Source organism: Nuphar pumila, chromosome 15 (genome assembly GCF_984573655.1).
Source record: "Nuphar pumila chromosome 15, dmNupPumi1.hap1.1, whole genome shotgun sequence".
Classification (NCBI taxonomy): Eukaryota; Viridiplantae; Streptophyta; class Magnoliopsida; order Nymphaeales; family Nymphaeaceae; genus Nuphar; species Nuphar pumila.
The window spans coordinates 39,952,325-39,966,768 of NC_143263.1; the positions used below are offsets into that span (position 1 = coordinate 39,952,325).

The 14,444-nt window shown below is 36.5% G+C and overlaps 1 protein-coding gene across 1 annotated transcript; it reads right to left on the reverse strand.

Moving 5' to 3' along the window:
- Window positions 1-201: 201 nt before the first annotated feature.
- On the reverse strand, window positions 202-1,136 carry LOC149815200 (uncharacterized). Its single transcript, XM_089988674.1, has one exon. The coding sequence runs from the start codon at window positions 1,129-1,131 to the stop codon at window positions 526-528; it is 606 nt and encodes a 201-aa protein (XP_089844800.1). The 5' UTR covers window positions 1,132-1,136; the 3' UTR covers window positions 202-525.
- Window positions 1,137-14,444: the final 13,308 nt, after the last annotated feature.

A 14,444-nucleotide genomic window follows, 5' to 3' on the forward strand; every position in this document is an offset into this window, starting at 1 on the left:
CCCTCTGTGTGTGTAGTTCTAGTAATAACTGCAAATTACAGAAACAGAGCACGTAAAAACAGAGGAAGAACACACCAACATACACAAAGACATTGAACATTGCCTAATGTGTGTATGTGTTCTAATAGAAGTTGCACATTACAGAAATAGACCACTTAAAAACGAAAAAGAATACACCAACATACACGAAGACAACGAACATTGCCAAATGTGTGTGTGTGTGTGTGCGTGCGCACAATCACACCATCCGGTTTCACATAAAAACAAACAAAAGAACAAACCACGCGCGCGCGCACACACACACACACAGATTGAACATTGCTTAATCCAACTATGGCCTTCCTTTCCTTCCCTTGTAAGACATCATCCATCAAAATTCAGAACACCCATCACCGTAACTCAGCCAAAAGATACATTATAGAAACAAAACAAGTATGGAATTTAAAAACAGAAAAAAAAAAAAAAAGTATCCCATCCTTATTCACATCTCTTTTCTAATCAATCCACCATTCCCCCCCCCCCCCACTAAAACCCTTTAGGCCTAATTGCTACATCCTCAGCAGACTCCTTCTGGAGATCAGCCATATACAAGCAATAATCAGCAATCTCCCTGAACCTGGGCACGCTCCTCAGGTCTATCTTGGTCCCATCGGTGAGTGTGATTACCAAGTCACCCCACTCCCCTATCAACCTAGGCACCACCTGAACGTCCTTTATCACCTTGTAAGTAAAGTCACTCCTGTCACTCCCGGTGAGCCCTGATATGACCGTCACCCTGAGGTTGGTGAACCTGTACCTCAAGAAGAAGGCCCTGAACACAGCAGCAACGGTCAGTGGCATCCACAACAGGGTGAAGCCCAGCAGGAGATTGGCAAGCAGGTCGCCGTAGTGTGCACCACCATCGAAGAAGACCCGTTCCTCCCTGGCTGGCTTCTGATCAACGGTCCTTATGGTGGGCTTGTTGGTTGGGGATGATGAGACGTGAAGGGGGGAGAGGGGTCTTTTGGGGACGGTGGACTTGATGGGGATAGAGATTGGGAAGAGGTGGGATGGGGTCTTGGGTGTTGCAGATTGGGGTGAGAGAGGAGGGGATGAGGAGAGAGAGAAAGGGGAAGGAGATGATGACGCCATTTTGCTTATCTGCTTCCTCTTTTCGGATGGTGCATATATGGATGGATTGAATGGTCCATATTGAACGTGGCTCACCCGTCCTTTTTCCCATTTCTTTGCCTGTATGAAATAACTCAGTTGCTCCGGTCTCCACTCTCCAGTAGACAGTTAAAATATTCCAATTCTTACTCTGTGTTTTCCCCTAGCATTTATGAGATGGCCCATTAAATAGAAATCTTTTCAAAATTAGTGGGAATGGAGGCCTTACCAAAGGAAAATGGTTGGGTTTTACCTTTGGGAAAATCGCCCAGCCCCTCTTACCTTAAAAATGTGTTTTCCTATTAAAGTCACTTTAACGAGGAGTCACTAAAAAAAATCGTTGATTATAAAGTATTTTCGCAAAAAGTATCCTTGGCGCACCAGGGGATTTGAACTTAGGTTCTCCTCCTAAAGGGGTAACGAGCCCCACCAATGCACTATAGTTCATTTCGTTGCAAACTCTTGCAACATTATTTTATTAACCTCTTTATGGCATATTGCCTTCATTAAAAAATTGACCTCTTTAGCAAAATTTTGGCACGCTAGAGCATTCGATCCAAAGTTCTCCTCCTTTAGAGGCAACGAACCTCACCAATGTGCCGATTTCAACTTAGTTGCAGTATGGGTCTTTATTAAATATTTTATATATGAATTCATTTTTTGATGAGTCTCAAATACAAGTTGGATCGATAATTATATTTTAGATCTTTTAAACTAAGTTTTCAGGTCTTGATTGAAATTCAACCATATTTGGATCCATTAAGATCCAAGAGAATTCCAATTGGGTTTTAGATCCATCCAAGATCCGAGTTCATACATCATATATGAATCCAAACACTGGATCCATTTGATCCAGTTTGGATACAAGATACATTTGGATCGACTCTATATCATTTTACCGTATCTATTTCAAAGAATTGTAACATTTATTTATTTTGATAATTATCAAATTTTGCAGGTTTGACACATTTTCCACTTAAAAAAGATTTTTGTCCGTGAAATTTGTTTCAAGAACTAAGCAACTAAACTGGAGTATCTTTCTTCTATTTTACAATTTTTGTTTTTCCTCGTATGTTATCAAATGAAAATCTCTAAGGTAATTTCGATCTAGTTTACTATTTAAAGATTCTTCGTTATTCATCCTGACTTGGCATTGTGGAGATTTGTCGTGACACAACCCTGGATAAGTCGTTCAGTGAATCCAAGAGATCGGCACACCTAGCTTCTCAAGCCATCTAGTCGAGCAAACAAACTATCATAAGTTTCTCGATCTAACTTAACCACAATGTAATGTTAATAGTATTCCTAGCAGTATTTCTAGGTTTTCAATATTCATCCAACAAATCAATTTCTTCAAACAGCAAAACTTAATTCAAATATTGTATACTTACAGAGCTCTTGCAGGGTCGCTGGTAGGCCATGGACCATATATTCTTGTCCTGCTCTGATACCATATTTGTAACGCCCCAAATATTTAGCTTTAAAATTTTGGAATAATTTTTTTTTTCTAAACAACAGCGAAAAAGCTTTATTAAATCCTTAGTCAAATTATTTGGGCAGGTTACAAGTAATAGCACAGACTCAAGGCATTAAGTAAAATCAACTCTTGCATTGAATATTACAAGTTATCAATTACAACTTAATGATTTATTACAAGTCAGAATTCCTCAGGACATCTGAAGAAGATATGGTCACATAACATTGTCTGCAGCAACGACCGCAATTGCTCGTTGTATTGTTTTATGAAAATATTAATCCAGAAGTAGTCAGACTACCACGTCTGAGAAAGAAGCATAATATTCATTTACATGTGCACAGTATCATGTGTACAAGTATATGTGCAACATGTTTAGATAGAACTAATAATCATTTAATAAGTGATAAATGTACAAGTCACTAAAGTCAAGTATTTCATGATTAATTTTCATTAACATCAAAGCATGATACATCATATGCATGAACCATATTTATATAAGTAATAACAACTTTGGAACTTATGTGGATGTACACCTGACTTAAGTACAACATTCCATGTAAAGTTTGCATAAAGCACAAACCAATGTTCAACACATTATTTAGAAGTTATCACATCTTTCTTGTATAGGAAAATTAATTTGAGTCATGCAACACAGGAATCACAGCTTACTCTAACAATTGCAACATCAAGCATTATGCAACTACTTGAAGATTTTTCTTAATGCACTAACTTTATGTTTCATCTTGTTAATTACCCTGTGGGTACGCATAGACATTCAACATCGTAGTGGACCGAGACCACACAGGGTCTATTATTTTATAACCCATGTGACTAGCCGTACGGATATCCAAATGGGACGATTCACGATCGAGAAAGTACTCCCCAATGGCTAGAACTAGAATTAGGATGCACATTGTGCTTCTGCAAATGACTTGGATCTACCACCTAGGACGAATTGGCAGTCCTGACCCCCTAACTTCGAGGACTGGAGACCGGGTGAGACAACTCGCTCTCACAAAACAAAAATTATCCCATGGAACTTGTATCATCTACCCTCTCCAAGGTAGACCATGGGTTCGGTAACATATACCGTCTTTCAGGTATACCCAAAGTCCTGAAAAACCAGTAACATATACCGTTTTCAGGTATACCGAGTATCCCGAGAAATCAATAACATATACCGTCTTTCAAGTATACCCAGAATCCTTTATTTATTTTATATGTGCATATTTCTCATTCTTGTTTTGTTTGGATCCAGTAACATACACCGTCTTTCAGGTGTACCAAGAGTCCTGGAAAACTAGTAACATATACCATCTTTCAGGTATACCCAAAATCCCAATAGAAACTGGTAATATATACTGTCTTTCAGGTATACCCAGGATCTAGATTTTTTATTTATGTGAACATATTTTAATTTAGCTTTTGTTTTTTGTACTAGGGTATACATATCGTACCCCACTGGTTATGCTACAGTCTGGCATAACAATCCATAAGTGCTCGTATGGCACTATCAACTTTCTGCGAAGCTGTAAGCTCGATTACAAGCTTTCACATGATCATGCAATGAAAATGTCTTTTATTATGAAAACTTTTGCATAACACACATAGATCAACTAGCACGGAAACATGTCATAACATGAAATCACAATTCAATTATATGTAATTCACATAGTATCATAGGTGCCTATATGGCATCACAAGGATTTGACATGCTCAGTTTTAATTTGTACCATCGTGCCTTTATAGTTTTTCTTTTATTGGTGTCATTATAACAAGAATATGTATTTAACCACAGGCAATTCATGCATCGAAACCTTCATATGGCAATTACATATGTAAACCATGTTTAACATGAATATGTCATGGATATCTCATTCATATGCAACATTTATTGACGAATAACCCTTTTTTCACAAGCATATAATAAATTCATCATGCTATTTAAACATGTGCACTAAAGTGAGTCTTTGCCCTAACCAATGTATTTACGCATCAGTGCATTTTTGACCTATATTGAATAAGGACAACATAGTGAATTTCAAATATAACATACATTTTATTGTAGGGAAAATTGTAAGTACACTTGGCATTGCACAACTCAAGAATGAGATAACATTTATTCCAGAAACCAATAGTGCAAAACTGCAACTTTTGCAAAAATGTGTATGCGTACACTATGATGGCCAAAACCATTCAAATTTGCATATATATATATATATATATATATATATATATATATATATATATATATATATATATATATATAAAGTATCAAATAGAACAAAGATACGTATACTATTGGCATTTTGCAAATTCGTGAAATTATTTTCTTAAAAGATTGCACTGAGTCCCCCTATTTTCTCAAAATGTTTTATCACATACACACACACCTATATATATACATGCAGACACTTTACGGGCCTAGTTAGCTATTTATTTACTTATTGCACCTAAGCAAGTTCAACGGTTATGTACACTGGGAGAACTTCTGTTGTAGAGGGGATTATGCTAGCCCTCAGTCTGTCGCCATAATGTAGTGTACAACAATTTCACTCAGGTGGTGACCAGTATAAGTGGACCGTCCAAGTGCAGGTAAGCACTCAAACAATTCTTCGCAAACACATGCTTATATTTTTTCTAACTCTTTTATTATCTATCTAGTCATTTTGACAACTCGTATGCATATAGCATACCATATGTTTATGTAATTTCTCTATTCTGATTTTATAAACCCCTTCGGTTCGTTATCGAAACCCGAATAGTACCAACTCATTCAATGAAACCAAGAACTTGTTTTTGCACTAAGCTGCCCTCCTTTTATTCTTCTTTTCTATATTTCTTTTGTCTACTCATGGCACATCAATATGGCAGTGTACCCTATTGGTAACTCGAGTTTGACGAGATGACTCAAGTCGACATATCCTGTCAGATGCACCACTAAGGTGCAACAACAATTACCACTGCCCAACGCATCAGGACGACAACACCAGGCTGTTGTGGTTGATCAGTTGGGTGGGTCAACAGGCCCAGACGATCAACTAAGGCAGGGGTGCTGACCACATGACAATGACCCTGCTAGAGAGTTGTGCGCCCCACCAAGTATATTGTGTTTGATGTACAGGGTCAACCAAACCATGTCTTAGGTTAAGCCAAATGTTTTATGACAACAGAGGACATTGGCTAGGAACTAGTCGTACAAAGTTTGTCCCAGATTTTTCAATAAGCTAGTTTGAACTAAGTTTTAAAAAAAAGACTTTTTAATTCAAGAGGCGAACTGACTATAGCAACACCCAGCCTAACTAACATCTAAATTTCTATTTTTAGGGTAAGTTGTGTTGCGGCAGACCCAGCTGATTCGGTCTACAGTATCCAGTCACTGCGAGTTTGGACATATGTTCTTATTCTTTATCACATATTGTTTTTGTTTTTTTTTTCTCACAATCTACGATTGTTGTTCCAACCCATGACAAAAAATGCAAAATACATAATGGACAAGGGTCGATCAGACCCCTACGGTTTACATTAGGCTAAGACACATTTTGTCATTAACATCAGTAACAATATTAACAAGACTAGCAAGGGTAAATCAGTACAATATTAACATTTTTGGTAAACTCCTGATCATATCCATGTTAGGCATGCAAGCTATCACGGTTGCCCACGATGGAGTCTCATTAATTGGGAGTCGAACAGAGATCTTATATCCAGATAAAGATTTAGGTCTATACAAATTATGAAGACATACATATATGCAAAATAAAAAGTATCATATCTTCCCTAATATACAGATTCATGTTTAATAGCACGTGTCTGTGCAGAAAAAAGATTCTAATCTTTTCCTAATATGTATATTCAGGTTTAACAGCACACACGTATCCAGTGCAAGCGTCATATCATCTTCTCACTTTTTGTTACCAACAAAAGATGACCACTAACACCTCTTTTATACCATCATCATCATAACAACAACAACAATAATACACCATTTATTTCATGATAGACTGTTTTAGTTCATTCCCTTCTACATGGCAAGTACTTGTATGGTTAACATTTACTGGGGTTGTACATTCTTTTTCATAGTTTCTTCTATTTCCATAAACTGCCAAAGGGACCTTAGAAGGGCATTGGACGATGGCATAGGTCTTCCACTATTGTTTATGTGACAAACTATTTTCTTTTCTATTCAACCCTTTGTGTTTCATGTAAGTAATTCCTTGTATATGGTGGTTTCTATATGACTTCTCCACACTTCATACCAACGTTAATTTTGTGACAAGATCTCTTGTACTACAGGTATACCAAGGGTTGTTTTGGAGAAAGGGAAAACACAATTGTTTCAAAATGGAAGCCCGATGTGTACAGTGGTGGTGTTGACAGAATAGTTGGCAGGCCTCCTCCCTAGACTGGAGACCTTGTGCTGGTGACATATGGATCAGAAAACCCAATTGGGTGGGCGTGTATAATTTATTTTCGATGTTCTGTGACCATATAATGCAACTAGAGGATGGTGCATGACAGAATAGTTATTTTTTTAAAAGCAAATTTATGTTCAACCACATACGTTTGTGCAGAAAATACATACCTAATTTTTCCAAGTGTTGGACTGATCAATGAACAGACCTATGCTTTTACATATATAAAAATAAAACATAAAGCATATATATCTATGTGTGTGTGATTTAACTAAGTGTTGGGTCGATCCTTAGATCACCTCAAGCTGGTATGATATATATTTTAGTTTTTTCGTTTTGGACTACTTCAGCCCTAAGCATGGCTGGTACATAGGTGATCCACACCATACGTGTTCCATGGCACCGACATATGCATAAAATTATAATGTCCTTACCTTAGTTCGGAGAATCGAGCTTACTGATGACTTTGCTTCCTTCCTTCTCGATTGGAGCTCCATGTAAGGTGAGGAAAAACGATCCACACAGCAACAATGGGGGTCTTTGGTGGGCTTAGAGAGGGAAGAGAGAGAGAGCGAATGGTGGTAATGGCTGGGATCGAGGAAATGTGAAGAGGGAATGACTTGCTTCTTTACCCGATTTTGTAAAAACTCCTCTTAATTTCCATTTATTTTCCATGAACCCCCCTCCCTTGCCATTATTCTTTGTAACTCTCATTTTCAAATTCGTGGGTATGGGAGGGAGTTGGATCCTTCTCCCAAAGAAAGAAACACGTTCACATATTTTTTCCAATTCTTACTCCGTGTTTTCCCTTAGCATTTATGAGATGGCCCACTAAATAGAAATCTTTTCAAAATTTGTGGGCATGGAGGCCTTACCAAAGAAAAATGGTTGGGTTTCTCCTTTGGGAAAATCGCTCAGACCCTCTTACCTTGAAAACGTGTTTTCCTATCAAAGTCACTTTAATGAGGAGTTACTAAAAAAAAATCATTGATTATAAAGTATTTTTGCAAAAAGTATCCTTGGCGCAGCAGGGGATTTGAACTTAGGTTCTCCTCCTAAGGGGTAACAAGCCTCAATGGTGTGCTATAGTTGATTTTGTCGCAAACTCTTGCTACATTATTATGTTAACGTCTTTATGGCATAATGTCTTCATTGAAAAATTGACCTCTTTAGCAAAATGTTGGCACGCTAGAGGATTCGAACTAGAGTTCTCCTCTTTTAGAGGCAATGAACGTCACCAATGTGCCAATTTCAACTTCGTTGCAGTATGGGTCTTTATTAATTCTTTTATATATGAATTCATTTTTTGATGAGTCTCAAATACAAGTTGGATCGATAATTATATTTTAGATCTTTTGAACTAAGTTTCTAGATCTTGATTGAAATTCAACCATATTTGGATTTATTAAGATCCAATAGAATTCCAATTGGGTTTTGGATCCATCCAGGATCCGAGTCCATACATCATATCTGAATCCAAACACTGGATTCATTTGATCCAGTTTGGATACATGATCCATTTGGATACATGATCCATTTGGATCGACTCTATATCACTTTACCGTATCTATTTCAAAGAATTGTAACATTTATTTATTTTGACAATTATCAAAATTTTGTGGGTTTTATAGTACTCTCCAATGGCTAGAACTAGAATTAGGATAAACCTTGTAACTTCTGCAGAAGAGTTGGATCTACCACCTAGGACGTATTGGTAGTCATGTCCCCCTAACTCCATGGACTGAGAACCGAATGAGACGTCTCGCTCTTACAAAACAAAATTTTCCCACGGAGCTTATACTATCTACCCTCTCCAAGGTAGACCATGGGTCCGATAACATATACCATCTTTCAGGTGTACTCAAAACCCTAAGAAACTGGTAACATATTCCATTGTCAAGTATACCCAGAATCCCGAGAAACCAGTAGCATATACCATCTTTCAGGTATACCTAGAATCCCGTATTTAAGTTATATGTGCATATATTATATTTTATTTATTTCTTAGTGTGAGTCATTGCACCGCAAGGGATTTTCAAAATCCCAACCCACACTCAGGGTGATCACAGTGTATGCACATTTCTCAATTTAGTGTGCAATAGGCACTAATAAATTTTTTTTTCAAAATTACGGTTCAAACCCGAGCCAAGTACTTATATATGCATTATCTTAACTTTTATTCTTTTGAACTAGGGTGTACGTATAGTAGCCCACTAATTATGCCACCACATGGCATATCACAAGTTCAACATTTCATAAGTGCTCGTATGGCACTATTAGACTTCTACGACACTGCAAGCTAAATTTTAAGCTTTCACATGACCATGGCCTGGCCAATGTTCTTTATTTTGAATTTTGAACTTTTTTTGTTTTTGCACTTATAATGAAAACATATATTTAACGATAGGCGGTTAATGCATTCAACCTAGGTTGCAACATTCATATGTCAACCACACCCAGAACCATGTGTAACATGATTATATCATTAATATCTCATTCATTTGGCTCATTCACCAACACATAACATTCTCTTCATAAACAGATAATAAAAAAAATCATTTTACTATTTAAACATATGCACTATGGTGAGTTTTGGCATGACTAATGTAGGTGCACCATGAGGAGTTTTTGACCAACTCAGGGTATGTGTACTATAGTGAATTGCCAACGTAATACATGTGTATGCATAAAGTGAACTTTTTTTTACATAGCTATCATGGGAGATTTGGAGTTACTATTGTTGAACAATCAGAAGTGAAATGACAAGTTTACAATCATAACAGGTTTGCAATTTCCGTTGTAAGACGCTTATTAATACAATGACTAATATATAATTTCCATAAATTTGCCTATATTGTGGTATGACATTTATGAATGAAATTTTTGAAATTTCAAATGTAACTGAGTGGTATATATATGTTGAACGACATGCCAAATTTAGAGCTATTTGTTAGAGTTGATAGACCCAGTTGCGGTTACCATTTCTGCCACTGTTACACACCACAGTCAGTTACTATGGTATTCAACAGGACAACACGACCAAGTTGCACCTTAGGTGATGACAACAACAGTAGCCTTTGTAGAGTTGTACGATAAGGTTAGGTTGACCCCTACCTGTCGTGTGTTACAGGGTGACACGCGTTGCAGTTTTGAACCTGTAATGTCTCACCCTAAGGAGACTTGCACTAACAATACCTACCAACCTCCATATACCCAGTACACTCATAGTGTCAATCATCAGTTTCACCCATGTAGTGTGAAGTTGATATGACCCCTGTTCAACACAGTAGCACGGGTCTGCTGTGAGCAACAAGGCGCGATCGAGGACGTATGTGGGTGCAAGTAGCTAATTGGATGTTGACAGACCCAGTTGGTTAGCCTTTAGTATTTTTGTTTTCTTGAAATAACTTTTAAAAAGGCAAATTGGGGTTGCGGCCAATCCTAATTAGGACAGCAATGCAGTTCATTTTAGGCATGTAGCTCCCAGCCGTGATGCCCTGCACCGGTTGTGTGTCAATGGAAATGTAGTGCAAAACCCGTGTAGGGTCAACAGACCCTAGTCGGGTCAGGCCAGACCAGTAGCCTGTATCCTCGAATAGTGAGTTTTTTTTTTTTTAAACTTCTATCTTAAACCTCATATCGTCCCTAGCTGAGGCTATGACTGAATACTTATACCAAACCTATATGTCAATACTTCATAACGATTATGATAGCCATAAAAAAAAACTTTCCATTAAATCAAAATGTTACCTAAACTTTTCAAAAGGATTGGACCAAACCACAATACAGGAATTAGTATATGCACAAAACGAAACAACATAAGGCCATATACTATATCACAAGGAAATGCAAGTGCCCTTTCAAAAGAAAATAGTGTGCATACCAGTCTTCCTGAAACATTAGTTCAAAATGTTTACTCATTTTTTTTCTTTTTAAAACTCTTCATTAAATCCTCCATGACTAATACCAATGGCTGAGTGTATGAGTACAGGTCTGAAGCATGTGTCAAGAACCACAATTACAGGTTTACTACATGACCATATAAGACATCATCAGTTTTTTTTTTTTAATTCTTCCTTCATATTGGTATGACCCGATTCATTGTGCATTCACACTCACCGATAAGGGTGAATCAAGGCACAAAGGTAAGCACGCCCAGCATGGTTTTACATGTTGGTCCAGTGTTTATGAGTGTTGATCCCACATTTGGAACAGTCCCCGAATCAATACATCAACTCGGCAAGGTGAATCGCATATTTCCGGACATGTTTATATATTTGTTGGGGTTGGACAGACCTCTAACCAGTCTCAACATTGACCATGAAACACTTAGCATGGTGTAAACAAATAGAGCTTGTATGTACCTACGTATAAAAGAAACCATATAACCAAGACTCCATGAATACATAGGTTCATGATTAACTCTTAAGAAACATGCATTGTTTTAATGGCTAGATGCATACGCCAGATGATAGTCGAGTGTACATGTCTACGTAGATTCAATATATATATATTGCAAAAATATGCAGAATCATTTTAATGGTTGTTTGCTTATGCAACATGATAGTCAAATGTATATTACTACGTAGATTTACAAAATATTTTCCAAGAATATGCAGATTCGTTCCAAAAGCTATATACACCATTTTGCCCATATAAACAGACAAAAAAACTTTATGTGTATTGTGCCTATATCCGAATAATCTAATACATATAGGTGCCCCATGGCACTTTCACACGCATAAAGAGATTATGCCCCTACCTTATTTTGAAGAAGCAAAAATCCGAATTTGAGAGTGCTCGACTTCTCACGTGTTTTGCCCACCTTCTTGCTTCGTTCTTTCCAGAGGTAACAAGAGCAGCCTGGTTCTGGACATAGAAAACACTGGAGAGGGAAAGGGAATGAAAAGTGAAAGGGTCGGATGGAGAGGGAAGGATTTGTCCCTACACCTTTTTTTTTTTTTTAAAAACCCTTCTTAATTCCCATTCAATTTTCTTGAAACCCTCCTTTGCCATTATTCTGTAACTCCCCTTTCAAAAAAGTCAATTTTATTGCTTAGGGTTTCCTTACAAATGAGGAAAAATGTGAATGCCTCCTTCTTTATTTGGTTTTCCCCCAATTCATTTATGAGGTTGCTCATTTAGAGAAAGAAAGAGAAAACAAAACTTTTCATTTGTTGCTTAATAAAAAAAATTTATTGGGTTTCCCCTTTTGGGAATTCGGCGAGCCCACTCCTTCCTTGAAAACGTGTTTCTCTATTAATTTCGAAATAAATGAGGAGTTACTAAAATCATGTTTAAAAACAAAAAGGAGTTGGTTTTGGCAAAAATTCTGGTGCACAAGGAGATTTGAACCCAAGTCCTCCTCCCCAAGGAGCAACGAACCCCACCAATGCACTACTTTCTATTTCGTTGTAATTTTTATCTTACTTAATTTACTTAAATCTTTGTAGATGTTAGGCATTTTTGACAAAAAACCACATCATCTTGCTAAAATTCATGTATGTGGTTAATGAGATTTGAAGTCAAGTTGCCTCATAACTAGGCAATACCTCTTGCCATAACACCACTTCACCTCTTGTTGCAATATTGGTCTTTGTTAATTTATTTATATACGACTTGGTTTTCGACAAATCTCAAATATGAGTTGGATAAAAAATATATTTTAGATCTTTTGAACTTTCTAACTAGATTTTTGGATCTTGATTGAGATTCGACCATATTTAGGTCCATTAAGATTCAATTGGATTAGTATTGGGTTTCTGATCTATTCAGGATCTGAATCAATTCATCGTATCCGAATCCAAATATTGGATCCATTTGATCCTGTTTGGATTCAAGATCCATTTGGATCAAATCCATATCATATTACCGTATTTATTGATAATTATCGAAATTTTACAAGTTTTACATCCTTTCCTCCTAAAAGGAATTTTGTCCTCGAAATTCGTTATAAGGATTAAACAAATAGATTGGGGTATCTTTTTTGCATTCTAGTTCCTAGTTTTTTTTCTTTATATGCTATTTTTATAATAGTCTTTTCGGGCAGTATTATGAGTCAAAAATCCTACTTTATTCACCCTATATCATTAGTTATGACACTACGATAAGAGAAACTTGTTCCTCTTTCCATGAATAATGTTCTCAAGAATTATCGACAATTCTTAGGGTTTACCTCCCCTAAAAACAATAAATTGTCTTGAAAATTCATTTCAAGGTCTAGGTACTTAGACTAGGGCATCATACTATGTGTGTTATACTAAATGAAAAACTTCAAAACCAATTGAAATTTACACCTTGTGTCCTGTTTAGAGTCTTATTCAGGATATCAATAATCCCTTTCTGAATCCCTAGTGGCATAGTCTTTATTTACTAGAAAGTGGTATATAATCTTAATATATCAATTGGACCAATTATTATTTAGTGTTCAATGTGTATCAAATCTTGAGTCGTCATATCCTATATTCTTGATTGGATTCAATTAAAGTCTGGTGTAGAATTCTAGATTAGTTTTTTTTTCTTCTAAGTGAAGTCTATAAGAATTCAAATTAATCAAATCCAAGTACTAAAACTTTTAATCATTCAATTAAAATTTAAATCAAAATATTCATTTTGGTTCCCAAAGAGCATACATAATAAAATCCTTAAGTTATGTAATTATTCTAGTTTACTATTTAATGATTATTCATTATTCATCTTGACTTGGCATTGTGGTTGCCTGTTGTATCACAACCTTAGTTAGGTTGTTTAGTGAATCAAGGAGATCATCACACCTAACCTCTCAAGTCATCTACTCGAACAAACAACATAACATAAGTCTCTCGCCTATCTTAATCACAACGTATATTGAATGATGTTCTTAGCAATATATCTAGCTTCTCGATTTTCATACAATAAATCAATTTCTTCAAGCAATAAAAACATAATTCAAATACTATATACTTACAGATCTCTTGCAGGGTCGCTGAAAGGGCCATGAACCATATATTCTTATCATGCTCTTATAGATTCGCTCCCACATATGGTACAAAAAGGGTCTGACGTCCTTCCCACAAGATATAATAGCCTAGGAGATCTGGATCGGTGCACTCTGATAGTAGATCACCCTTCAAAAATAACATCTGTGAACGACTGTTGCAGAACTCCCCTTTTCGAGAAACACCCACAGAGAAGCAAGAGAGAGAAAACAAAAGTTTCGAGAGTCACTAGCATATGCGTAACTGCAGCCCTCTAAGCATGTTTTATAATCCCTGAACGAATACTAAAAATGTAAAAGAGATATGTTACCTATTACAAAGTAATGTGACCCATCAACGAAACAATCTGTTATCCATTTCTCTTTTCTCTTTATTTAATCTAAATAAAATAATTATACGGGACAAAAAGAACATTGGACTTAGATA